At 30.5% G+C, this 26,075-nt stretch overlaps 3 protein-coding genes and 1 pseudogene across 3 annotated transcripts; 3 read left to right on the top strand and 1 right to left on the bottom strand.

Moving 5' to 3' along the window:
* The first annotated feature begins 616 nt into the window (after positions 1–616).
* LOC102584862 (cytochrome P450 CYP736A12-like) lies at positions 617–3,296 on the top strand. Its single transcript, XM_006354642.2, has 2 exons — positions 617–1,552; positions 2,493–3,296. The coding sequence occupies exons 1-2, from the start codon at positions 674–676 to the stop codon at positions 3,105–3,107; spliced, it is 1,494 nt and encodes a 497-aa protein (XP_006354704.1). The 5' UTR covers positions 617–673; the 3' UTR covers positions 3,108–3,296.
* Positions 3,297–6,884: 3,588 nt separating this feature from the next.
* On the top strand, positions 6,885–7,496 carry LOC102584534 (cytochrome P450 CYP736A12-like). The gene has a single exon (XM_006354641.2). It carries the CDS (start codon positions 6,885–6,887, stop codon positions 7,494–7,496), a length of 612 nt encoding a protein of 203 aa, XP_006354703.1.
* Positions 7,497–15,472: 7,976 nt separating this feature from the next.
* LOC102592254 (probable LRR receptor-like serine/threonine-protein kinase At3g47570) lies at positions 15,473–16,185 on the bottom strand (annotated as a pseudogene).
* A 736-nt stretch (positions 16,186–16,921) lies between these two features.
* LOC102584196 (cytochrome P450 CYP736A12-like) lies at positions 16,922–20,004 on the top strand. Its single transcript, XM_006354640.2, has 2 exons — positions 16,922–17,020; positions 19,390–20,004. The coding sequence occupies exons 1-2, from the start codon at positions 16,922–16,924 to the stop codon at positions 20,002–20,004; spliced, it is 714 nt and encodes a 237-aa protein (XP_006354702.2).
* The last annotated feature ends 6,071 nt before the right edge of the window (positions 20,005–26,075 follow it).

The following is a 26,075-nucleotide window of genomic DNA, read 5'->3' as shown; positions in this document are numbered from 1 at the left end:
GTAACATTCAAAGTGTATTAAAAGATATGTGTACTCTTTTTCCTTCACTAAGATTTTTTCCCACGGGGTTTTTTCCTAATAAGATTTTAATGAGGCATATTATCTATGGACATCCAAGGGGGAGTGTTATAAAATATTATAATGTGGATGTCCCATTACACCAAGACATTTTCTCTCACCCATTATCTCCATTACTTTCCTCCATTATGAAGATAATCATAACCTCCATAACCTCCAACTTTATAACCATTATTCTTGTAACCTTTCACTTCCATAACCTCATCCATTATATTCATGTTAATGTCATGTTTATGACTAACCTTTTATATGTCTCTATGTTACACTATAAATAGTGGCATAAGGGTTCATATTGTAGAGACGTGAAGACTGGGAATAATAAGAAAATCTCTCATCTCTTGTCTCCCTATTTCCATTGTTCATCTTCAATATTTCTTGTCTTATTTTGCTTTAGTTTTACAACAACAATAATATTATGACACATTTATGTTATAGTTCACCAACTTGTACTATATAAACATTTCCTTTTTCACCATAACTATTGAGGGGCCGCCGTTCACATGATTTATTTTCCTATATAAGTATGTGCCCTTTCCCATAAATCATACAACAAACTTGCAAATATTGTCTATTATTTGTCTTATTATTATTTGCAATGGCTTTTGTGTGGGCAACATTCATTTTGGCTCTAATTTTATTATTCATTTTCTATGAGTTACTAAATATCAAAAACAAGAAAAAACTTCCTCCTGGTCCAAAAGGCATTCCAATATTAGGACATCTCCATCTTTTAGGTGAAAATCTTACTCATGATTTACACAAATTTTCTCTAAAATATGGTCCTATCATCTACATGAAATTTGGATTGGTACCAACTTATGTTATATCTTCCCCTGAATCAGCAGAAAAAATTCTCAAAACTTATGATCATATTTTTGCTAGTAGGCCTCATAACGAGACCGCTCAATACATATCGTATGGCCAAAGGAATTTGATTTTCTCAAAGTATGGCGCGTATTGGCGTAACATGAGAAAATTGTGTACGGTCCATTTGTTGAGTAACATGAAGATTAACTCATTCCAATCTACTAGAAGTGAAGAAATTGCCATTATGATCAAATCGATCAAAGAAATAGCTCAAGGTCGTCGTGTTGATGTTGATCTTAGTGCTCAAGTGTCGAAGTTGAGTGCCAACTTGAGTTGCTTAATGGTTTTTGGGAAAAAGTTCACGGATGACGATTTGGACAAAAGGGGATTTAAGTATTTAGTTCAAGAGGTTACAACTCTAGCTGCAACACCAAATCTTGGTGATTTTTTCCCTTTTCTTGGTGTTATTGACCTCCAAGGACTCACACGTAGAATGAAGGACACTTCTAAGGTGCTTGATCCATTTGTAGAGAAGATTATTGATGAACATGTCAATGCTAAGGACCACAAGAAAAATAAAGACTTCGTAGACACTATGATGGAAATTATGCAATCTGGTGAAGCAGAGTTCCAGTTTGATCGTCGCCATGTCAAAGCTGTCATGTTGGTATGTTCATTCTCTCTCTCTCAATTTATTAGTTTAACAGATTTTTTAAAACTTAACATCTAAAATAAGTCATATAATTTTCTATGACAATAAATAAGGAAAGATGTCAATTCGTATATACCAGACTAAAAGTAAAAGAATGTTACTCCCTCGTCTCATTATACTCCCTCCGTCCCTATTTACTTGTCCATATTTTCTTTTTTGGTTGTCCCTATTTAGTTGTCCATTTTGACAAATCAAGAAAGGACAACAAATTTTTTCCTATTATACCCTTATTTACACTTCTTGAAAACTGTAAAAGTGTATGTTGTTTCCCTCCAATTTATTTCACTTGAATTCAAATAAGTGGTTGTAATTTTGAAGTGAAAAGTTGTTATAAGGGTAAAATTGTAACTTCACCGTGCTAATCATTGTTGCCTTAATCTGTGTGCCATTTCTAAAGTGGACAACTAAAAAGGGACGGAGGGAGTACCAGACTAAAAGTAAAAGAATGTTACTCCCTCGTCTCATTATTGTTTGACTTGAAATAATGTTTAAGAAAAAAAAAATTAAAATTTGTGATATAAACACAATCCTTAAATATTTATGTAATTGTAAATCATTTCATTAAAAGTAAAAATATCAAAATTACGAAATTAAATTATTTCTAATTATAGTATTTTAACACGAATTAAAAATGAAAGGGTGTTGGAGTGAGGGAGGACTAAAATTGAAAAAAGAAACAATATGCTTACTACTAGCATAGCAATCAATCAACTATATGTCATTTCAAAAATTAATTTGAGTCAGCTACATGAATACTTTATATTATCTTTATTATTATGACTCAATATGATCTAGATGATTCATCATAATAAAAAATTATTGTTATACTAATTTTTTAATTTAAATTCAGGACATGCTTGTGGCATCAATAGATACTTTTTAAATTTAAATTCAGGACATGCTTGTGGCATCAATAGATACATCATCAAGTTCAATTGAATGGATGCTGTCAGAGCTTCTAAGAAATCCAGACATAATGAAGAAACTCCAAAAAGAATTAGAAGAAGTAGTAGGCCTAAACAGAATGGTACAAGAATCAGACTTAGAAAACTTAAAATACTTAAACATGGTATTTAAAGAGTCATTTAGGCTACATGCTGCTGCCCCATTACTACTTCATGAAGCCATGGAAGATTGTATGGTAGATGATTTCTATATCAAAAAAGGATCACAAGTTATTGTCAATGCATACACTATTCATAGGGATCCTAATTTTTGGACTGACGCTGATAAGTTTTTGCCAGAGAGATTTCTTGAAAGTAACGTAGATGTTCGTGGACGTGATTATCAACTTTTACCATTTGGTTCTGGCAGAAGAAGTTTCCCCGGGATGCAATTGGCATTAATTATTGTTCGTCTTGTTGTAGCACAATTGGTTCATTGCTTTGATTGGGAACTCCCAAATGAGATGCAGCCTAAGGATTTGGACATGACTGAGCAATTTGGTATAGTTACAGGCAGGGCAAATCATTTGATGGCTGTTCCAACTTATAGGCTACAACACAACTGATTTTGGGAAATTGGTTTTGATATATATCTAATTATAATATGACGTTTGACTTTTTATTATAGTGTATTTTTTTTTTAGTTATTTTGATTAAGTTCTTCTTAGTATGCACTTGTAATAGTACGGGAAAGGTCACTACAATAAATATTTCATTGTTTTTGCTACTTCCAATAAAAAAATATATACAATATTTTACTTCTAATCCATACTTTACTATATGTTTTCAAATATTTTAGGTTTATATATTATTATTTTATATTGTATATATTATTTTACCTATTATATTACATGATTTGAAAAAAAAGGATAATAACAATACTTTTGTAGGATGACGATATCATCACATGAATGGAACGTGATAAAATTAGGGATGAGAAGCGTTCCGAATTTTTGTGATGGATGATGAAATTTATTTTATTTTTGTGATGAATTTTTTGTATGTAATGATTTAATTTGTGAAATAATTTTTAAAGATAGAAGTGGGCAGCTTCTCGTTCGACTATATTCTTTTTAAATGCATTTTTCATACTCCTAAACTCATGATCCATTGGCAAGAATTGACGCTAACAGTCAAATCAAGAATTTTTTTCGATCATATTATAACGTGAATAATTGAATATTTTTCAAATAGTAAAAACAAGTTAATTTGTTAGCTGTTATCATCCTAACAATATCTCGTATGCTGAAAAATCATTAATAATCCACATTAAGACAGCCCACGAATTAAAAGTTTGCTTAATGGACACATCAAATGTTTCAACCCTTGAACCCACAACTGTTTCAATTCATCAATTAAAAGTTGCAAGTATTTATCAATCGTAGCACAATTAATTCGTTACTTTAATTAGAAGCTACCAAATAACTTGCACCCTAATGATCTGGATATGACTGTTAATCTAGATGTAAAATTGCAAGTATGTAGAAAATTAAGTTGCATGCAAGTATGTAAATTATACTAGAATTTTTATTAATCATGTCACGTAAAAAGTTAAAATTTTAAAAAATATCAAAAAAATAAAGAAACATTATTTTTGAATTTGACTAAAAAAGAACGTAATTAAGACAATAAATTGAAACGGAGGAAGCAAATACTTCTTTTTCAACTACTCTCTCTGTCTAATATATGCAACACCGTTTAGCTTGACACAAAATAAAATAAAATAAAATAAAATACTTTTAAAATTTGTGGTCTAAAATTATTCTTGATCATTTATATCATTAATGATAAAATTAAAATTTTAAAACTAAACTTTTACTAATTATAAAAAAAATGACATTCTGTATTTGAACTAAAAAAAATATCACATAAATTTAAACAAAATTCCAAGTTAATATTTTTACTAATAAGCAGAGTAGCAACTTACCAATAGCGGTCCACCTATGAATAGACTACACGCAAGTACAAAGGCATATAAGAAGATAAAAATATTGTCAAGTTGCACAATTGACAAATAGTGGTCCATTCCGTATCGATCGAATATGAAAGATATAGCATGGAAAAATCACGAAAAACACGATTTTTTTTAAATAAAGAGAGAAACGATTTCTAGTCTCGTACAATTTTTTTTTAATTCAATATATATTTTACTAGGAATCATTATTTTTACATATAAATTTTTTTTTATATTTACGCAACGTAAAGACCAATAAATACTGATCCACTATACAAATAACAACCGACAAATTATAGTGATCCACCTATGAATAAAGTACTACACACAAGTTTCGAAGACATATATATAAACGAGAACATCAATAGTCGTCAAGTTGCATAAGTTTGGAAAAAATGATTGCGCACACGTAATTGAATGGTCAAGTGAAATTGAATCCAAGAAATAATTTGATTTATGGATAACATCATTGTGGTAAAGGTCATAATTCTAGAGAAATTATTACCGAAAGACATAGAGAGGGAGGTCTAGCCTTGTAAAAATGTTTTTTTTTAAGTTTTATACTCCTTCGTTTAAAAAAGAATGACATATTTTTTTTAGTCTGTTTTAAAAAGAATGACATTTTTTTTTGGTACTCCCTCCTTTCATTTTAATTGTCATGTTGGGCTTTTCGAAAGTCAATTTGACTAACTTTCAAAGTTAAATTAATTTACTTTAATTCGATATTTTAAATAAAAAAAACTAGATATTCAAAAATTATACAAAAAGTACTATAAATTGTAATTTTTTGCATATCAATATGATGAATAAAAAATACATTGTAAAATGTTAGTCAAAGTTCTTATTGTTTGACTCTAAAAATGGAAATCATGACAACTAAAAGTGGACGGAGAGAGTATCATTTTAATTTTAATTTTTCACGTGACATGTTTCAGACAACAAAATTAAAAAAACATTTTTGTACATTTTACATAACTTTATTTAGGACCATAAAATTGAAAAGTCTTCTATATTTTTTTATATTACGTAGGGGTGTTCACGGTTCGGATAAAAACCGATCCAAACCGAAAAACTGAACCAAACCGATTAAATAAACCGATTTTTATTTGGGTTAGGTGTGGTTTGGTTTTAGATTTTTAAAAACCGATAGTATATGGGTTGGTTATGGTTTTGTTCGAAAAAAAATTGAAGAAATAACCGAACCGAACCGACAAATTATATACATATATTTAATTAATATACATACATAATATATTATTTTTATAAATAATTTTAAAGATCTTATATGTATTTTCATCAAAATTTATTTATAATTTACTTATCAAAGCAAAAATGTCCAAGGTGAAAATATTTATCTAATTGATTTTATGTATATGAGTGTGTCTATGACAATTCTTTATAAGATTGAAATTATCACTTTCTCTTTCTTCTAGGCCAAAATAATGAATTTTGAAGCTTTATTCATAGTAAATTCAATGATTGAAAGTTCTGTAATGTCAGTAATTCTAACTATTTTCGTTTCAAATGAATTGTTGTCACTTTTTTTCACGTTTTGAATGAATTGTTTCTTTTATTTTTGTCTATGATTAATAACCGAATAACCAAACCAAAACCGATAACAACCAAACCGATAAATATATACTATATTTGGTTTGGCTTGGTTTTGATAATTTTAAAACCGATTAAGTTGATTTGGTTTTGATTTTGACCAATTACCGATCCAAACCAACCTGTGAACACCCCTAATATTACGTATCAAGTCAAACTAGGTCATTTTTTTAAATGAATGGAGCATTAATTTTTATAAATAAATCATTATTTTTACAAGATCTTCGTTTTTATATAAGAAATTTGAAAAAAAAAAAAACTTTCTTCTAATCAAATTATAAAAGGACAAAAATAGCTCAAATCCTCTATCTTTCTTCTAGCCATTAAAATTTCTCCTTTGATAGATATAATGACTAAGAAATTTTTTTTGAAATTTGTGATATAAAATCATCCTTAGATATTTATTGTGATTGTAAATCGTTTCATTAAGGATAAAAATATAGAAATTATAAAATTAAATTATTTTTAATTATAGTATTGTAAAACGAATTAAAAATGAAAGGGTGTTGGAGTGAGGGAGGACTTAAATTGATAATTATAGTATTTTAACACGAATTAAAAATGAAAGGGTGTTGGAGTGAGGGAGGACTTAAATTGAAAAAAGGAATAATATACTTACTACTAGCTTAGCAATCAATCAACTATATGTCACTTCAAAAATTAATTTGAGTCAACTACATGAATACTTTATATTATCTTTATTATTATGACTCAATATGATCTAGATGGTTCATCATAATTAAACTATTGTTATACTAATTTTTAAATTTAAATTCAGGACATGCTTGTGGCATCAATAGATACATCATCAAGTTCAATTGAATGGATGCTGTCAGAGCTTCTAAGAAATCCAGACATAATGAAGAAACTCCAAAAAGAATTAGAAGAAGTAGTAGGCCTAAACAGAATGGTACAAGAATCAGACTTAGAAAACTTAAAATACTTAAACATGGTATTTAAAGAGTCATTTAGGCTACATGCTGCTGCCCCATTACTACTTCATGAAGCCATGGAAGATTGTATGGTAGATGATTTCTATATCAAAAAAGGATCACAAGCTATTGTCAATGCATACACTATTCATAGGGATCCTAATTTTTGGACCGATGCTGATAAGTTTTTGCCAGAGAGATTTCTTGAAAGTAATGTATATGTTCGTGGACGTGATTATCAACTCTTACCATTTGGTTCTGGCAGAAGAAGTTGCCTCGGGATGCAATTGGCATTAATTATTGTTCGTCTTGTTGTAGCACAATTGGTTCATTGCTTTGATTGGGAACTCCCAAATGAGATGCAGCCTAAGGATTTGGACATGACTGAGCAATTTGGTATAGTTGCAGGCAGGGCAAATCATCTAATGGTTGTTCCAACTTATAGGCTACAACACAGCTGATTTTGGGAAATTGATTTTGATACATCTAGTTATAATAATTATATGATCTTGTATAATAAAGTTTCTTTAGGGATTTTGATTGATTACTTCTTTGTATGCAATAAATATGTTATTGTTTTTGTTATTACTTCTAATAAATGACATATACAAACTTTTGGTTTTAATCCATACCCTTATTATATTATATGCCTATAAATATTTTAGGATATCCCTTGAGAAATTAAAGATACTTAACAACCTTAACGCAACTAATCAATTATTAGTTGGTGAATCTATGAATAGTCATTGTTACCCAAAATTGGAATTTTACGTGGATATCCAAAAATTTTGGTTAAAGGGTTTGATTGATGAAATTGGTGAATCAATGAATTGAGATATAGTTTGGTGATGATTTTAATTCACCTACTTTTTAAGAGTGGATGTTATTTCCATTAATATAATTATAACAAAAATATTTATATTTTCTTAAGAAGCATGTGAAAGAGAACTTGACCTAATCCAGTCTTCACTCTTCCAGCTATAGCAAACCTCATGGAACATTTAGGGTGTGTTTTTCCATGTTTGGTTTGCTTAAATGTTTTGAAAAATCAACTCATTTTCTTCAAATTTGGGTGTGTTTTGCATTTTTATGTCACCCCCACCCCCTCCCCACCACCCCGTAAAAAACATTAAAAAATATTTAAAATTTAAAATTTTCAATTTTTTTACCATCTCTCTCCCTACCCAGCCATCCCCCAACCGCCAATTCCCCGCCAATTTATCTAAAAAAAAAATGAAAAATAATTCAAAATTTTAGAATTTCATATTTTACGCCACCAGGAAAATATTATTTTCCTAAAGAATATTTTCTAGTCTGGAGCAAAAAATAAAAGATATTTTCTGAAAAATATTTTTCAATCACCAACCAAACATTAAAAAATATCTTTTAGAAAATATTTTCTACCCACCAACCAAACATGAAAAAATAAATTAGAAATCCATTTATTTTTCAAGAAAACATTTTCCATGGAAAATATTTTCCTCCCTGCCAAACACACCCTAAAAAGGAAAAATTATGCAAAAAGAGTCGCTCGGCCTTTTGCTTTACACAAAAATTGACTCAATTTTCAAAATTATTAAAATTGATCAAATACTTTTCTTCTTCCTTTCAATTTCATTATTGATAGTGCCCTGCTTTTTTTTTTCCTTTCAATTTCGTCATTAATGGATGTTTTTTGCCTTTTCTCTTCTTCATCATTCTGCTTTGCCTTCTTCGTTATTATTTTTTTAAAAATTCAATGTACTAAAAACGTGAATAATTTTGAGTGAGTTATGTATCAAAAGACTTGAAACATTGAGAGGCTTTCATAAATAAATACTTTGGTTTTGATGTATATCTAATTATAATATGACGTTTGACTTTTTATTATAGTGTATTTTTTTTTCCAGTTATTTTGATTAAGTTCTTCTTAGTATGCACTAGTAATAGTACGGGAAAGGTCACTACAATAAATACTTCATTGTTTTTATTACTTCTAATAAAAAAATATATACAATATTTTGCTTCTAATCCATACTTTACTATATGTTTTCAAATATTTTAGGTTTATATATTATTATTTTATATTGTATCTATTATTTTACCTATTATATTACATGATTAGAAAAAAAGGATAATAACAATACTTTTGTAGGATGAAGATATCATCACATGAATGGAACGTGATAAAATTAGGGATGAGAAGCGTTCGGAATTTTTGTGATGTATGATGAAATTTATTTATTTTTGTGATGATTTTTTGTATGTAATGATTTAATTTGTGAAATAATTTTTAAAGATAGAAGTGGGCAGCCTCTCGTTCGACTATATTCTTTTTAAATGTATTTTTCATACTCCTAAACTCATGATCCATTGGCAAGAATTGACACTAACAGTTAAATCAAGAATTTTTTCGATCATATTATAACGTGAATGATTGAATAATTTTTAAATAGTAAAAACAAGTTAATTTGTTAGTTGTCATCGTCCTAACAATGTCCCGTATGCTGAAAAATCATTAATAGTCCACATTAAGACAGCCCACAAATTAAAAGTTTGTTTAACGGACACATCAAATGTTTCAACCCTTGAGCCCACAACTGTTTCAATTCATCAATTAAAAGTTGCAAGTATTTATCAATCGTAGCACAATTAGTTCGTTACTTTAATTAGAAGCTACCAAATAACTTGCACCCTAATGATCTGGACATGACTGTTAATCTAGATGTAAAATTGCAAGTATGTAGAAAATTAAGTTGCATGCAAGTATGTAAAATATACTAGAATATTTATTAATCATGTCACGTAAAAAGTTAAAATTTTAAAAAATATCAAAAAAAGAAAGAAACATTATTTTTGAATTTGACTAAAAAAGAAAGTAATTAAGACAATAAATTAAAACGGAGGAAGCAAATACTTGTTTTTCAACTACTCTCTCTGTCTAATATATGCAACACCGTTTAGCTTTACACAAAATAAAATAAAATAAATTTTTTTTAAAATTTGTGATCTAAAATTATTCTTGATCATTTATATCATAAATGATAAAATTGGAATTTTAAAATTAAACTTTTGCTAATTATAAAAAAATGACATTTTGTATTTGAACTAAAAAAAATATCACATAAATTTAAACAAAATTCCAAAGTTAATATTTACTAATAAGTAGATTAGCAACTTTAGCGGTCCACCTATGAATAGACTACACACAAGTACAAAGGCATATAAGAAGATAAAAATATTGTCAAGTTGCACAATTGACAAATAGTGGTCCATTCCGTATCGATCGAATTGATACGAAAGATATAGCACGGAAAAATCACGAAAAACACGATTTTTTTAAATAAAGGGAGAAACGATTTTTAGTCTCGTATAATTTTTTTTTAATTCAATATATATTTTACTAGGAATCATTATTTTTACATATAATTTTTTTTTATATTTACGCAACGTAAAGACCGATAAATACTGATCCACTATACAAATAACAACCGACAAATTATAGTGACCCACCTATGAATAAAGTACTACACACAAGTTTCGAAGACATATATATAAACGAGAACATCAATAGTCGTCAAGTTGCATAAGTTTGGAAAAAATGATTGCTTGCACACGTAATTGAATGGTGGACATTCAAGTGAAATTCAATATACGAAATAATTTGATTTATGGATAACATTATTGTGGTAAAGGTTGTAATGTCAGAGGAATCATTACCGCCGCAAGGCATAGAGGGGGAGGTCTAATCTTGTAAAAATGTTTTTTTTTAAAGTTTTATACTCCGTTTAAAAAAGAATGATCTATTTTTTTTAGTCTGTTTTAAAAAGAATGACATTTTTTTCGTTTTTTTGGTACTCCCTCCGTTCATTTTTAATTGTCATGTTGGGCTTTTCGAAAGTCAATTTGACCAACTTTCAAAGTTAAATTAATTACATTAATTCGATATTTTAAACAAAAGATTTGGATATTCAAAAGCTATACAAAAAGTACTATAAATTGTAGTTCTTTGCATATCAATATGATGAATAAAAAATACATTGTAAAATATTAGTCAAAGTTTTTATTGTTTGATTCTAAAAAAGGAAATCGTGACAATTAAAAGTGGAAGGAGAGAGTATCATTTTAATTTCAACTTTCCACGTGATATGTTTCAGTTCACTAGATTAAAAGACATTTTTTGTACATTTGACATAACTTTATTTAGGACCATAAAATTGAAAAGTTTTCTATTTCTTTTTATATTATGTGTCAAGTCAAACTAGGTCATTTTTTCCTCAAATGAATGGAGCATTTAACTTTTATAAATAAATCATCACTTTTACAAGATCTTCGTTTTTATATAAGAAATTTGAAAAAAAATAAATTCTTCTAATCAAATAAATATCTCAAATCCTCTATCTTTCTTCTGGTCATCAAAATTTCTCCATTGATAGATAATATTAAACAGGATAGTATCCATCGTGGTCCATATTTATTCTATAGAGAGAAGAGAGGTTGAAGAGGTGGATTTTCCAATTAAATTTTATGAATTCACTTTTTTAAAGATTTTAGCATTCAACTTTTTAGGAATTTGTATACTTAAAGTTATGATTCATTTCAATAATGTCACTACACCATTTTAGGCCTACGGCCACACTAAATCTGAACAACGCTTGTAAAGTGTTGTCTAAAATATTTTTGGGAACACTTTTAAAATGTAGCCTAAATTTTTAACTTTGTCATCGATAATATTGGCAACACTTGTAAAGCATACTCTTTAATGGTATAGGCTACACTTTATAAGCGTTGTCATAGTATGAAATAAATGGCAACAACTATTTACATATATGGCCACACTTTTAAAGTGTCCTATTTTTATAATTGTAAAAACAACACATTAAAAGTGTGGCCTAAAATTTTTCACTAAAAAATTATATTCCCACCAACATTTTCAACTCTCCCTCCCATTTTTATTGTCCAAAAAAAATAATTAATAAAACATTAATAAAAACTTTTCTATTTCTCTTCTTTCCTATCTGAACATATACTTTACTCTCTTCTTTCCTAGAACATACGCTTTACTCTTTGTCTGTAGAACAAGCTTTTCTCCAGAACTGAGGATCGAAGAGAGGAAGCTGAAGAACTGAAGAGCTGAGCTGAAGATTCTCTTCTCCAGAACCCGATTTTCTCGAAGAGATGAAGAGCTGAAGCTAAAAAACTGGGGATCGAAGAACCGAAGATTGAAGAACTGAAGAGAGGAAGCTGAAGAACTGAGATTCCTTTTTATTCTCCTATTCCAATTTTTTTGAGCGTAAGTACCGATTTCGTACAGCCGAGATTCCTTTTTATTCTCTACTAATCATCTAGTACTAAAAACAGTCAATTGATTGAATTTTTGTTTTGTGTTTAGAAGGAATTGATTACTTTGGGGTTCTTACAGCTGAAATTCCAAAGTAGGGGAAGAAAGTGCCAAAAATCTGAACGTCAAAGTTAGCCCTAGCCATATTAAGCAGACGAGATATTTTATTTAGAGATATATGTAAATGAATGCAAAAATACTATTGTAAACAGGGGTAAACCTTGAGAAGATTGAAGAGAACTTCTGAACATACCGTGATGTATCTAATATGTGTGAACTAGCTCCTCCCTACTGGGATGATACTCCTTCAATAAATCAGGAGCAAAGGTCCAGTCAAAGAAACAATGGGAGATCAGAATTTTTGTATATCATTTGGTCATCTTTAGCTATGTAGACCCGTTTATGATACTTGTGATAACTAGATAGCAATTAATTTGCCGATAGGGCTTTCTATTAGAGCTATTTCTGATACTTAATGCTTAACCATGCTATAGATGTCTAAGTAGTTTGCATTGGAGCTTTTCCTACAGGCTACATGTGTACTAAAACCTAATATGTATCATCTCATTACACTATGTGTACTCATGTCAATTTATGCTTACAGGTTGTCAGCGGTATTAATAAGGGTAGCAATTGCGGTTATCACATGTAAGTAAAACTTCTGTATCTAGCCTTTAGATCCTTCTACATGAAGTTGTCAATTATTACCTATTGTTCTGATTTGCAGTAATTCTTAATTCAGCTATTAGTACTAATTTAATAACATCTCAGCAGACTTGCGATTTTGTATTATAGTAAAACAATGGGCTGCTTAATGTTAATGGATCCATTTTAGTGATGTAGTGTCTATCTTTGTTTTCTTTAATATTATAAATTTTGAATGACACTATTCAGCTCCGTAGTGTTCAAGACTATAGTAATGCGAAGAAGCCACAAGTATAACTCTGTAAGCTCAGCTACACAAAACATTACAGTCTCTAAAATCCTATATAATCCTATAACTCTGTCTTCGTAGTATTAAAGTCTAACATACTTACAAGTATAGCCAAATAATCCTATAGCTCTGTAAGCTCAGCTACATAAAACATTACAGTCTCTAAAATCTTAATTCTTGCAAATGTATGCCTAACGAACTAACAAGTATAGACAAATAATCCTGTAAGCTTAGCTCTTCAAAACATTGCACTCCCTACAAACTGATTCTTCAGAATGTATATATCAGACAAGTACACATGCCAACATAGTTTAATATGGTATATCCACTCAGGTAGAACTCTTCCAACTCAATCTTAAGTATCTTAAAAACATACTTAAGATTAGTTTCTCACACTGCCCAGAAGTATAGTTATGAGACTTACCTGTTTACAGTAGAGTGTCTTGGTGTTGTTGGAGTTGAGTTTCCTCTTTTTCCATGCTTTGTTTGGTGCAACTACTATCCTGATTTACATGTCTACATTAGACTATCTTTGGATATTTCTCTTGTTGCCCCTGTTCTTTGGCCTGAGGTTGACTTGGAGTTGGATATTTGTTTGTTGATGTATTTCCTTTATTGATGTATCAAATTGTGAAGATGGTTTTCTTGTTCTTCTTGTATGTTAGTTTGTTCCTGCACAATAAGATTATTATAGTTATTATGAGTAGAAATAGTAGAGTTAAGTGTCTTACATGACTGTGCCTGATATTGTTAGTCTTGCCCTGTCTTCTCTTGTGGTGAACCAGGTCCTCCCATAGTGTGGTGGTTCTGCCTATAAGTCTTCTTCTTTTGAACCTGCAACTGCTCATATAATATCTTATTTGCCTTCTCCTGATTTGGTTGCTAATTTGTGTCAGCCGGCAATCCTTGCATGGTAGTGATAATAGGAGTCGCAAGGTAAATAGGAATATCATTTTTAGCCTCATTACTAAAGTGAGAATAAGGAAGCCTTATTTCAACTTTATAATGATGACTAATAATTTGCAAAGATCACATAACCTTGGGGGGGGGGGATTATCAGTAGTGTAGTGAGACAGATGTAGACATGTCTCTTTGTATTGGGTTTGTAGAATTTTAAATATATTTGGTTATGGGCAGTGCACTCGTGAGCTTAAGTCACTACAATTTTTGTGCATAAATAGTCGAACCTACAAATTGGGAATAACATTCACGGCTAAAGTTGCACAGTCCATTACCACTTGACTATCTTTTCTCTTTGATTTAAGTGATTCAAAATTAGTATATATATAGAAATATTTATTAAAAAAAAGTATATATATAGAAATATTGAAAATCCACCCTATATATATGGTAATTTTCTGCCAGAGAAGGCTCAGTGAACCCCATAGCACTCACGTAAGTCTGCCCTTGCTCTTGATGTATGTGAGTTCTATTCTCAAGTTTCAAGTGCGTACGTAGTTGGAAATTGGAGAAAACCTAAAGAGACATGAACAACAACATATCAATTTGCAAAGTGCTTATTTGAGCATGAAGCAAGGCTATTGTTTTATATAACTGAATGTTAATTTCCCATGTTGATTTAAGGTTTTCAGATTGCAAGTGAATAATGAGAGTTGGTTTTGCAGACTCTTTAGACTTTGTACTTATTTGTTTACTTCCATTCCTAGAGCCCTTTAGTTACTTTCATCAGGAAAATGCTAAAATATTAAGTCAGAGAATTTATGAAAAGATACAGATAGGCTAAAGGTGCAATTTTCATGATTCGTTGAAGAACTTTGACAACCAATTTTCATGATTCGTTGAAGGAAAGTCTGCTTCTTTTTGGTATTAAATTTTGTTTCAAATGGTGTATGTATCCCTAAAATGAAGAAAGTTTATTCTTGTATTTAAGCCTTACTTGTTTTCCATTTGAAGTGTTTTAATAAATTGGTTGTTTAAGCCCATGGGACTATTGTTTTGAGTGATAAATTCCTGTTATAATGCATAAAATGAGTTGTGTGACAGTCATTTAGAATTTATTTTACCGTTTTAAGTTAAATTTCTGGTTTACGTTGCTCTTTGTGAGTCATTCTAATGAGATTATTTGGTATTCTCATATTGAAATCTGCTTGCTCTTGCTATAAACAGTGATTTCTTTATCATATAAATAGATAAAGAGAATCTTAGTTATGATAGTTGGTATTCTAATGAGCCGCAAATGATTGTTGATCAATTTTGTTTGCCTGGTTGTCTGCAAATGTCCAGTTTTCTTCATGTAAATAGAATCTCAGTTATGATATGTGTTTGTTTCTAAATACATCTTTGTTAAAGTATTGGCCTGAGCTAATTCAATGGCATGTAATTGCTTAAATTGTTAATATGTTATGGTCTTATGGAGAAAAAAATGGATTTCAGAGTTCAGACAATATTTAAAGTAAGATCCCCACTATAATATTTACCTGGAGCATCATAACCTATTGTGCCTATGATCCCACTTGTGCTGAATTGATTTACATCGGCAATTTGACCCGAGTCAGACATGAACTTTGCCAAAGTCGCTAACAAGAGCAGTCAGATCATTGTCCAATAGAACATTGTTTGGCTTAAGATCATAGTAAACTATAGATGTATGGCATTGACTGTGAAGATAATGCAATGTTGAAGCCACATCTATTGTAATGTTTAATCTGTGTAAGATGCTCAATCTCTTCTGCAACATCTGTCCCTCCTTCGGCTGTAACCACTCGTCTAGGCTCCCATTTTCCATAAATGGATAAATGAGTGCTTTGAAATCATTGCCATCAAAATCAACACTTGAGCAAACTGTTGAGATCTTCACCAGGTTCCGATGCCTTATGTTCCTCAAGGCTTCACATTCAGCCAAAAAGCTTTTCGAAGCACCCTTTTTTTTCAAGTTTTAGTACCTTTACTGCAATAATTTACATATATATAATATGTAAATGAATGTTCAACTTGCATAGAAGTATCTTTCAATGAACTGCTGGAATCTGGAATCTGGAATCTGGAATTTGCAATGTGCAGATTTGTTGTTCTCTATGACTGCTGCAATCTGCAATCTGATTTGTTCTTCTATAACTGCTGCAATCTGGAACTTCTTGCCTCTTCTATAACTGCTGCAATCTGATTTGTGTAGGGAAATGGAGGTGATCAAATTTGAATGGTCTCCGCAAGTCAATTTGATCCCATTGAAGTGGATGATGAAGAGTTTTGAACTATTGCAAAAGTTTGAATACATTATATTTGATTTTGTGAAATATATTCATCGCTAGAATATATTGAACTTTTGTAAAAGTACTTTTTGAACTATTGTATACACATATTTAGAATATTGCTTTATATGTATGTGTATGTACACAAGACATACTATATATCTTTTGAAGTTTATGGAAAATCTATAAATTTGAATTACTTATTAGCTAATTTAGTGCTTGAGATTATTTATTGCAAAATAATATTGGTGCTTTTAATTAGAAATTGTGGCATGTAAATATTTTATAGCCAAAATAATATTACCACAGTTAAAAGTGTAGCCATAGGACTGTAAATTGTGGTATGCACATGAGCAAGGACTACACTTCAAAGTGTTGTCATACATAAGATAGAAAAGGCAACACTTAATAATTGTGGGCAATATGGAAGCAAAGGCCACGCTTGAAAGTGTAGCTGATAAGGCAACACTTTTAAGCGTAGCTGCAAAGCGTGGCCTTTTGCCTTTTAGGCTACCCTTGAAAGTGTAGCTGTTAAGGCAACACTTTTTAAGCGTAGCTGCAAAGCGTGGCCTTTTTGCCTTTTAGGCTACGCTTTTAAGTGTAGCTGATAAGGCAACACTTAAAAAGTGTCGCCTAAACTCTAAGGTTACGCTCCTTTCGGCCACCCCTGGAAAAGTGTGGCTTAAAGTCAAAAAGTGTCGCCTTTTATCAAAGGCCACACTTTTTCATAGTTTAGACCACACTTTTCTAGTGTGGTTGTAGGCCTAAAATGTTGTAGTGTGTGTTTAGGAAAAATTTTATGGTAAAAGCTAATTTCGATCAAGCATATATAGATTTAGATTAATAATAATTTAAATAGTTCAACCTCCTTATGAAATGACACTATGAGAAAAAAGGCTATGTTGGAAATAATAATTCAAAGTTGGAGTAGGAATCCTAAGTTGATTTGTCACAATCCGAGCCTACACCTTAGACGTGACCGGCACTCGAGAACCATTGTTGGTCCCCAAGCGAAACGCCATCCTGGCTGACTACAAGCGGAAGACTAACTCAAGCATACAAAGCTTAAAACTGAATAAAATCCATTAAACTCAAATACAAAGTTTTAACTCAAATGATTAACTCTGAATATAATATTATATTCAACTAGCCAGAAATAGGCAACTCAAATCTTTAAAACATTTAACAAAATAAATGAAACAGACTTCTCAAACTCTATTGTCTATCTATGAAGCCTTTAAATAAAAAATATGGAAGTCGGGACAAGACCCACGACATCCGAACAAAACAGAAAGTAAATGGAATCCTCCGGAAGCAAGGAGGCTCACCAAAGCTAACTCGAAATGCAAATGGTATCAACGAAACTCATGTTGATGACCCTAGTTACATGTATCTGCATCATGAAACGATGCAGACAAAATGGCATCAGTACATGGAATGTACGAGCATGTAAAGGGAATTCTAAAGCATAACATAAGCTTGAGCTGATGGAAAAGAAACATACTTACCTCTTCTCATCTCACTCAACTCAAGTCAAAGAAACATAGTTAAACTCAACTCAGAGAAATAGGGCTCAACTTAATAATAAGAGACTCAACTCTGTGAAACATAGTTCAACTCAACTCGGAGAAAATAGGGCTCAACTCAATAATAAGAAACTCAACTCTGGGTACTCAACTCAAGATAAAGCAGCAGTAAAAGATGCAATATATGGAAAGCTTTTTAAAACCGTAGATAGCAACTCAATGTATTGAAGAATACAATAATAACTCAGTTTGTATATAAAAATGAAAAATAACTCTGTGAGAGATTCTCTAACCGACAACCATCACTATGAGCTATGTGATGATTGTTTTATGGGTTTAAAAAGAATATGATAGTTTTTATGAGTCGCCACTTAATTTTTAAAGGGAGATTAAGAAAACTAGTTTTCTAAAGATTAAAACAAAAAATTGGGCTTTTCGAAAGTCAATTTGACTAACTTTCAAAGTTAAATTAATTTACATTAATTCGATATTTTAAATAAAAAAAACTAGATATTCAAAAATTATACAAAAAGTACTATAAATTGTAATTTTTTTGCATATCAATATGATGAATAAAAAAATACATTGTAAAATGTTAGTCAAAGTTCTTATTGTTTGACTTCTAAAAAATGGAAATCATGACAACTAAAAGTGGACGGAGAGAGTATCATTTTAATTTTAATTTTTCACGTGACATGTTTCAGACAACAAAATTAAAAAAACATTTTTGTACATTTGACATAACTTTACTTAGGACCATAAAATTGAAAAGTCTTCTATATTTTTTTATATTACGTATCAAGTCAAACTATGTCATTTTTTTTAAATGAATGGAGCATTTAATTTTTATAAATAAATCATTATTTTTACAAGATCTTCGTTTTTATATAAGAAATTTGAAAAAAAAAAATACTTTCTTCTAATCAAATTATAAAAGGACAAAAATAGCTCAAATCCTTTATCTTTCTTCTAGTCATTAAAATTTCTCCATTGATAGATATAAAGACTAAGAATTTTTTTTTGAAATTTGTGATATAAAATCATCCTTAGATATTTATTGTAATTGTAAATCGTTTCATTAAGGATAAAAATATAGAAATTATAAAATTAAATTATTTTTAATTATAGTATTGTAAAACGAATTAAAAATGAAAGGGTGTTGGAGTGAGGGAGGACTTAAATTGAAAAAAGGAATAATATACTTACTACTAGCTTAGCAATCAATCAACTATATGTCACTTCAAAAATTAATTTGAGTCAACTACATGAATACTTTATATTATCTTTATTATTATGACTCAATATGATCTAGATGGTTCATCATAATTAAACTATTGTTATACTAATTTTTAAATTTAAATTCAGGACATGCTTGTGGCATCAATAGATACATCATCAAGTTCAATTGAATGGATGCTGTCAGAGCTTCTAAGAAATCCAGACATAATGAAGAAACTCCAAAAAGAATTAGAAGAAGTAGTAGGCCAAAACAGAATGGTACAAGAATCAGACTTAGAAAACTTAAAATACTTAAACATGGTATTTAAAGAGTCATTTAGGCTACATGCTGCTGCCCCATTACTACTTCATGAAGCCATGGAAGATTGTATGGTAGATGATTTCTATATCAAAAAAGGATCACAAGCTATTGTCAATGCATACACTATTCATAGGGATCCTAATTTTTGGACCGATGCTGATAAGTTTTTGCTAGAGAGATTTCTTGAAAGTAATGTTTATGTTCGTGGACGTGATTATCAACTCTTACCATTTGGTTCTGGCAGAAGAAGTTGCCTCGGGATGCAATTGGCATTAATTATTGTTCGTCTTGTTGTAGCACAATTGGTTCATTGCTTTGATTGGGAACTCCCAAATGAGATGCAGCCTAAGGATTTGGACATGACTGAGCAATTTGGTATAGTTACAGGCAGGGCAAATCATTTAATGGTTGTTCCAACTTATAGGCTACAACACAGCTGATTTTGGGAAATTGATTTTGATACATCTAGTTATAATAATTATATGATCTTGTATAATAAGTTTCTTTAGGGATTTTGATTGATTACTTCTTTGTATGCAATAAATATGTTATTGTTTTTGTTATTACTTCTAATAAATGATATATACAAACTTTTGGTTCTAAACTTCTAATCCATACCCTTATTATATTATATGCCTATAAATATTTTAGGATATCCCTTGAGAAATTAAAGATATTTAATAACCTTAACGCAACTAATCAATTAATAGTTGGTGAATCTATGAATAGTCATTGTTACCCAAAATTGGAATTTTACGTGGATATCCAAAATTTTGGTTAAAGGGTTTGATTGATGAAATTGGTGAATCAATGAATTGAGATATAGTTTGGTGATGATTTTAATTCACCTACTTTTAAGAGTGGATGTTATTTCCATTAATATAATTATAACAAAAATATTTATATTTTCTTAAAAGCATGTGAAAGAGAACTTGACCTAATCTAGTCTTCACTCTTCCAGCTATAGCTAACCTCATGGAACATTTAGGGTGTGGAGCAAAAAATAAAAGATAGTACTTTCTAAAAAAAAAAAATTTCAATCACCAACCAAACATTAAAGAATATCTTTTAGAAAATATTTTCTACCCACCACCAAACATGAAAAAATAAATTAGAAATCCACTTATTTTCCAAGAAAACATTTTCCTCCCCGCCAAACACACCCTAAAAAGGAAAAATTATGCAAAAAGAGTCGCTCGGCCTTTTGCTTTACACAAAAATTGACTCAATTTTCAAAATTATTAAAATTGATCAAATACTTTTCTTCTTCCTTTCAATTTCATTATTGATGGTGCCCTGCTTTTTTTTTCCTTTCAATTTCGTCATTAATGGATGTTTTTTGCTTTTTCTCTTCTTCATCATTCTGCTTCGCCTTCTTCGTTATTATTATTTTTAAAATTCAATGTACTAAAAACGTGAATAATTTTGAGTGAATTATGTATCAAAAGACTTGAAACATCGAGAGGCCTTCATATCTAAATTTTGGGACTATTTAGATGTGATTTTGAGTTTATCGAGATCGAATTCGTCAATGTATACTTCATATATAGTTAGTGTATATTTCATGTATAATTAAACTATATTCAACATTTTGAGTATATCATAATGTATAGTTAGTGTATTGATCATGTATAGATAAGTTGTATTGCATAATGAATGTATACTTTTTATGACTTTTGACAAACTATATTGTATAGTCAGTATAAATTTCCCGTGACTATTGACTATTTTTGTATAAATAAAAACATAATTATATTTAGAGAAAATGGTCTAAAACCCCCCCAATCTATACCCGAAATCCCAACTACTCACTTATTCATTACGGGAGTCCTATTACCCCCCTGAACATTTTAAAAGTATAATATATACCTCCTTAAAAACACACAACCAGATTTATATAAAATTGTGAATTGCACGCGCCTGCCACGTAATATTACCTTTTTTAAAAAAAAATATATTTATTCTGCAATTATTTTTCACTATATTTCCATCTTTCTCTTTTACTTTCCTTTTTCCATTCCTCTTTTTCTTTGATCTACTTTCCTTTTTCATTCCTCCTTTTCTTTGATCTTGACAATTGATTTTCCAGATTTGGGGATACATTCTATGACTGCCACCATCTTCTTCGAGCTTCATCGGAGTTATGAACACTAGCAAAATTTTGATGCTCTCTATTGAAGCAAGAATTTAACAATGTTGAGCAACCCATTTCGATTATTGGGTCTTTTTCATTAATGGGTTTGTTACGTAATGATTTCATTGATGAGTTCTTCTCCATTGATGGATCTGTTACTTATTGAATTTTTCTCCATTAATGACTCTAAAGTTCGATCCTCTTGACTTTCGATTTCGATTTTGAGTTATTGTCAATTTTTCACACTGATGAGATGTGAATTTACTATGAGAAATTTGTGATTTGAGAATGAAAGTGAACTTAATGATTAGAACTCGGTGAGGGCGGTGACCTGGTGGTGGAGCAAAGCCGTCACCGATGACTTTCGATTTTGATTTTGAGTTATTGTCAATTTGTCACATTGATGAGAAGTGAATTTGTTGTGAGAAATTTGTGATTTGAGAATGAAAGTTAACTTATTGATGAAAGGTTGTTGAGGGCGGCGATCAGGTGGTGGAGCAGAGCCGCAGGCCGACGTAGCTTTGGTGAAGAGAAGAAGAAAGACGATAAAAATATTTTTTCTTAAAAGAAACATAAAGAATTTTGAAAGAATAAAAAAATAATAATATAAAATTTAAGAAATACTTTTAAAATTAAAGTTTAATTATTATTTTTACCTCTCACTCTCTCAAAGAGAGTGACTACACTTTCTTTGCCACCTCATCATTCAAGGAGCAAATAATTCTACTTTAAAAATAGTGTAAGGGGGTAATAGGACTCCCGTAATGAATAAGTGTGTAGTTGAGATTTCGGGTATAGATTGGGGGGGTTTTAGACCATTTTCTCTTATATTTATTGTAAACTAATTACATTATCATATATATATATATATATATATGAAAGCCCTATTAAAACCGTATCCTATTTGACAGAAATATGAATACTGACTTTTTGTATGATGCATCAACTCAACTCAAATGGATTAGTCATTTTGAATTGTTTGTGGTTGTGGATATCAACTTATTAAAAGTTTAGAATGATTATATTTATACGGTAAAAGGCATAAGAAAAATTGAATTTGTTCCGAAAAATTAGTTACATGCTTAAATTATTATGGTGATCTATTACATATTTATACTATTCAAAAGTAAAAAAAAAATCATCTAAAATAAAAATGAAAAAAATAAGTGTGTCAGTTTAAAATTAGAGTAAAAAATAAATCAGAATCTTCTTTTCTATCCACAAACCCAATCCTTTTTCTCTTCGCACCCCACCCATTGCCATCTTATTCTTTATTCTTTATTTTCATCATACTTCCTTATATTATCTTAAAGCGCAATTTTTTGTTGATTCACAATTAAGTTAATTCTTAGAGATTTGTTAGTGAATAATTGTATTTTAAGCATCTAATTAACTTTTCGGCAGGGGTGGGTCCACCCTTAGCCAAAAAAGGTGTCAAGCGACACCCCTACGTTGAAAAATTACATTGTATATATAAGTTAAATTTCGTTATATATATCGATACCTCTTGACACAAGTTAAAGGTTTAATCAAGTGGTTAAGGTGTTTGGGAAAATTTCTTGAGATTATGTACTCTAGTCCTATTAGCCTTATGATTATATTTTTTACTACAACCATTGACACCCTTTAATGATAATCATAGGTACGCTACTGCTTTTCGAAACAAGTTCAGAGAAAAATCTATATTTTTCCTTATATATATATATATATATATATATTTATTACCCTTATTTAAAAGTGAGACTTCCAAAGGATGAACAAGGGAAAATATGGAATTTTAATAATAACTCTAGGGTAATCTGTAAATTAACTTTCCATGTGCTGTGTATCCACTTTTTCTTTCTTCATCGTTTACATCGACAGTCTCCAGATGCTCTGAGACTCTTCGCGTTTGGAATCTCTGTTTCGCCTCAAATTTCTCTTCAGTGTTGCTGTATTCATTGGCTAGAGTAAGTTTTTCTTTCCCTTCTCCCACAATTTTTCCTCCTAATGTATCCAACTCTTGGAAAAGGACCTATAATGGTAGCTATTTTCATTCTTCTTTGGATTTTTAGGTCTGCATATATATCATTAACCCAAGGTAATTTGCTCATGCATGTTTGAAAATAGAAATAAATATGTATCTAGCTTGAAAGTGTTGATCAAGCTTTGGCTTGATTTTTTTTACCGCTCTCCTTTCTCTTCGGATTTCCTATTTTTCTCAGACTCGAAAAAGATAATCTTTTTAATGCCATTATCATCAATTTCTTACTAAATTAGTGGAGCTTGTTAATGCTGCAATTTCAGCTTCATTGATATTTCCTGAATCTTCATCAAGCTGGCATATCTAGAGACCAGAGTACATACCACTAGAGGCCTTGGACGTTGTATGCTCGTTGGCTAAACATCAAGAGAAGCGCCAACTATTCTTCACCAGGTTGTTCTTTACTTTCATTTTTCAAAGATAAGTCCTACTTACATGTCGAAGTATAGTTTGTCATAGACTTCATTAATAGTGGAACATGTTTGACAAATTGATAGAATTTTGTATTGCCTTGCTTTTTTCCTCTTTTATAGAATAATTCCTTTTCTACTAGATTGATGAAAACATGAATCAAGTTCTTTTAGCAAGAATGAAGTTGTAAAGGATTTGATTCTTCAATATCATCCACTTACAAATATAGTAATCTTCATATAACATTTTGCACTTTAAAATGATCCTGCTTAGTAGAGGCGAAGTTAGGATTTTGAGGTTATGAGTTCTGAATTCTAGAAAAGACAACTTATTGAGTTTTGGGCCAAAGCTACTTCATTTTGTTCAATCTGTGGACAAGCTTGTAGCTCTGCCTCTGCCTCAGAGTATTCTTGAAGCTAAGTTTTTTTTTTTCCAGTGTAGAGGATTAGTAGTCATTTCGGAATGAAATATGCTTAAATGAAACGACATGATTATTCAAAACTCTTATATCCGACCTCCCAACTTGCTCGGGTGGAGGCATAGTCATTGTTGTAGAGGGTTTGATAGCCCTTTTCTATGTTACTAGACTTTTCAAAATCATTGTTGTTTCACCCGTGCTGGACACGCAACTGGTGACATTTTTGAAGAGTTCGAGCAGTATAGCTTTCCCTAGGCCTAAAGTTTAAATTCCTTTTACCTGTATCAATGGTCTAATATCAAATAAAGGTGCTTGGCAACAAGTTCAAAATTCAAATTGTGCTCTTGATGTGGACGGACAATAGTTATGTATTTTACTTCGAATAATATGGAATAATAAAGTGTGCATCAAGTCATTTTAAAGTTTGTTTTGACTCCTTAGATCAAATTTTATTAATCTACATAATTGTTTGTCCTAGATTTCCTGAAAAACTTAAACATCCTTTTTGTATGTTAAATGAAGTGTTTTAGTGACTTTGATCATACTTCTTAAACAATTTGTCTGTTTGATATGTAAAACGCTCATATGCGAAAACCGTGATAAATTATTTGATTAGTTTCAATAGAAGAATTACAGTCCAAATATTGTTTATGTTAAAGAATCATTACCTTTTATATTGATGTCTTATACTGCATAATATTATCTTAGTAGTCATAGTATTGCTTTGGTAGTTTCTTGTCCTTTGATTTCACTTGCTCTCTATTGTTTCATGTACCTATTATTGTATTGTAATTTTTGTTTTGTTACTATCTATTATTTTTTGTTATTATCTTATGTTTCTTGTACTTCTGTTATTTTTTTCCGGGCTTTTTTTCCCTTTAGTCGAGGGTCAATTGGAAACAACTTTGTCGCTTCTAAGATAGTGGTCGGGTAAGATTTATATACACGCTATCATTGTCAGTCCTCACTTTGTAGGTATGTTATTGTTGTTTTATTGATGCAGTTTCCCTTTTTATTGTGGTTCCTAATTTATTGAGTTTTACATGTTGGTCCCCATGTAATGCATACTTTTTGTTGTTAGCAATTCACCTCTAACGCCAGTTGCTCAAGTAATTGCTCGGTACTACTCTGTCTGGCTTATGTTGCTCAAATAATTGCTTGGTACTACTCTGTCTGACTTATATTGATAAGTCGGACAGAGTACGTAGTACCGAGCAATTATTTGAGCAACTGGCGTTAGAGGTGAATTGTCTTTTCCTTTTCTTTACTACTTTCTCCATCAATACATGTTCTGCTACATATTGATATTGCATACCAAGGACCCTGTAATGATGTACCTAAAATATGTGTGCAGTCTAAAATAAGTTTTCCTACAGTTCCAGTCAATCAAGTTTGCTAATTTGTGAGTAGTCAAATCATGTCTGGACATTTGCCATGATGTTTTGAATTGGTACCCAGCGAGGTGGCATACAAGTTGGGTCAATTGGCTTCTCAATTATAATTTATTCACTCCCACCTCCTCTAC

This window comes from Solanum tuberosum, unplaced genomic scaffold, assembly GCF_000226075.1.
Source record: "Solanum tuberosum cultivar DM 1-3 516 R44 unplaced genomic scaffold, SolTub_3.0 scf00181, whole genome shotgun sequence".
In the NCBI taxonomy this organism is placed as follows: Eukaryota; Viridiplantae; Streptophyta; class Magnoliopsida; order Solanales; family Solanaceae; genus Solanum; species Solanum tuberosum.
This window is presented reverse-complemented; position numbering and strand designations above follow the sequence as displayed.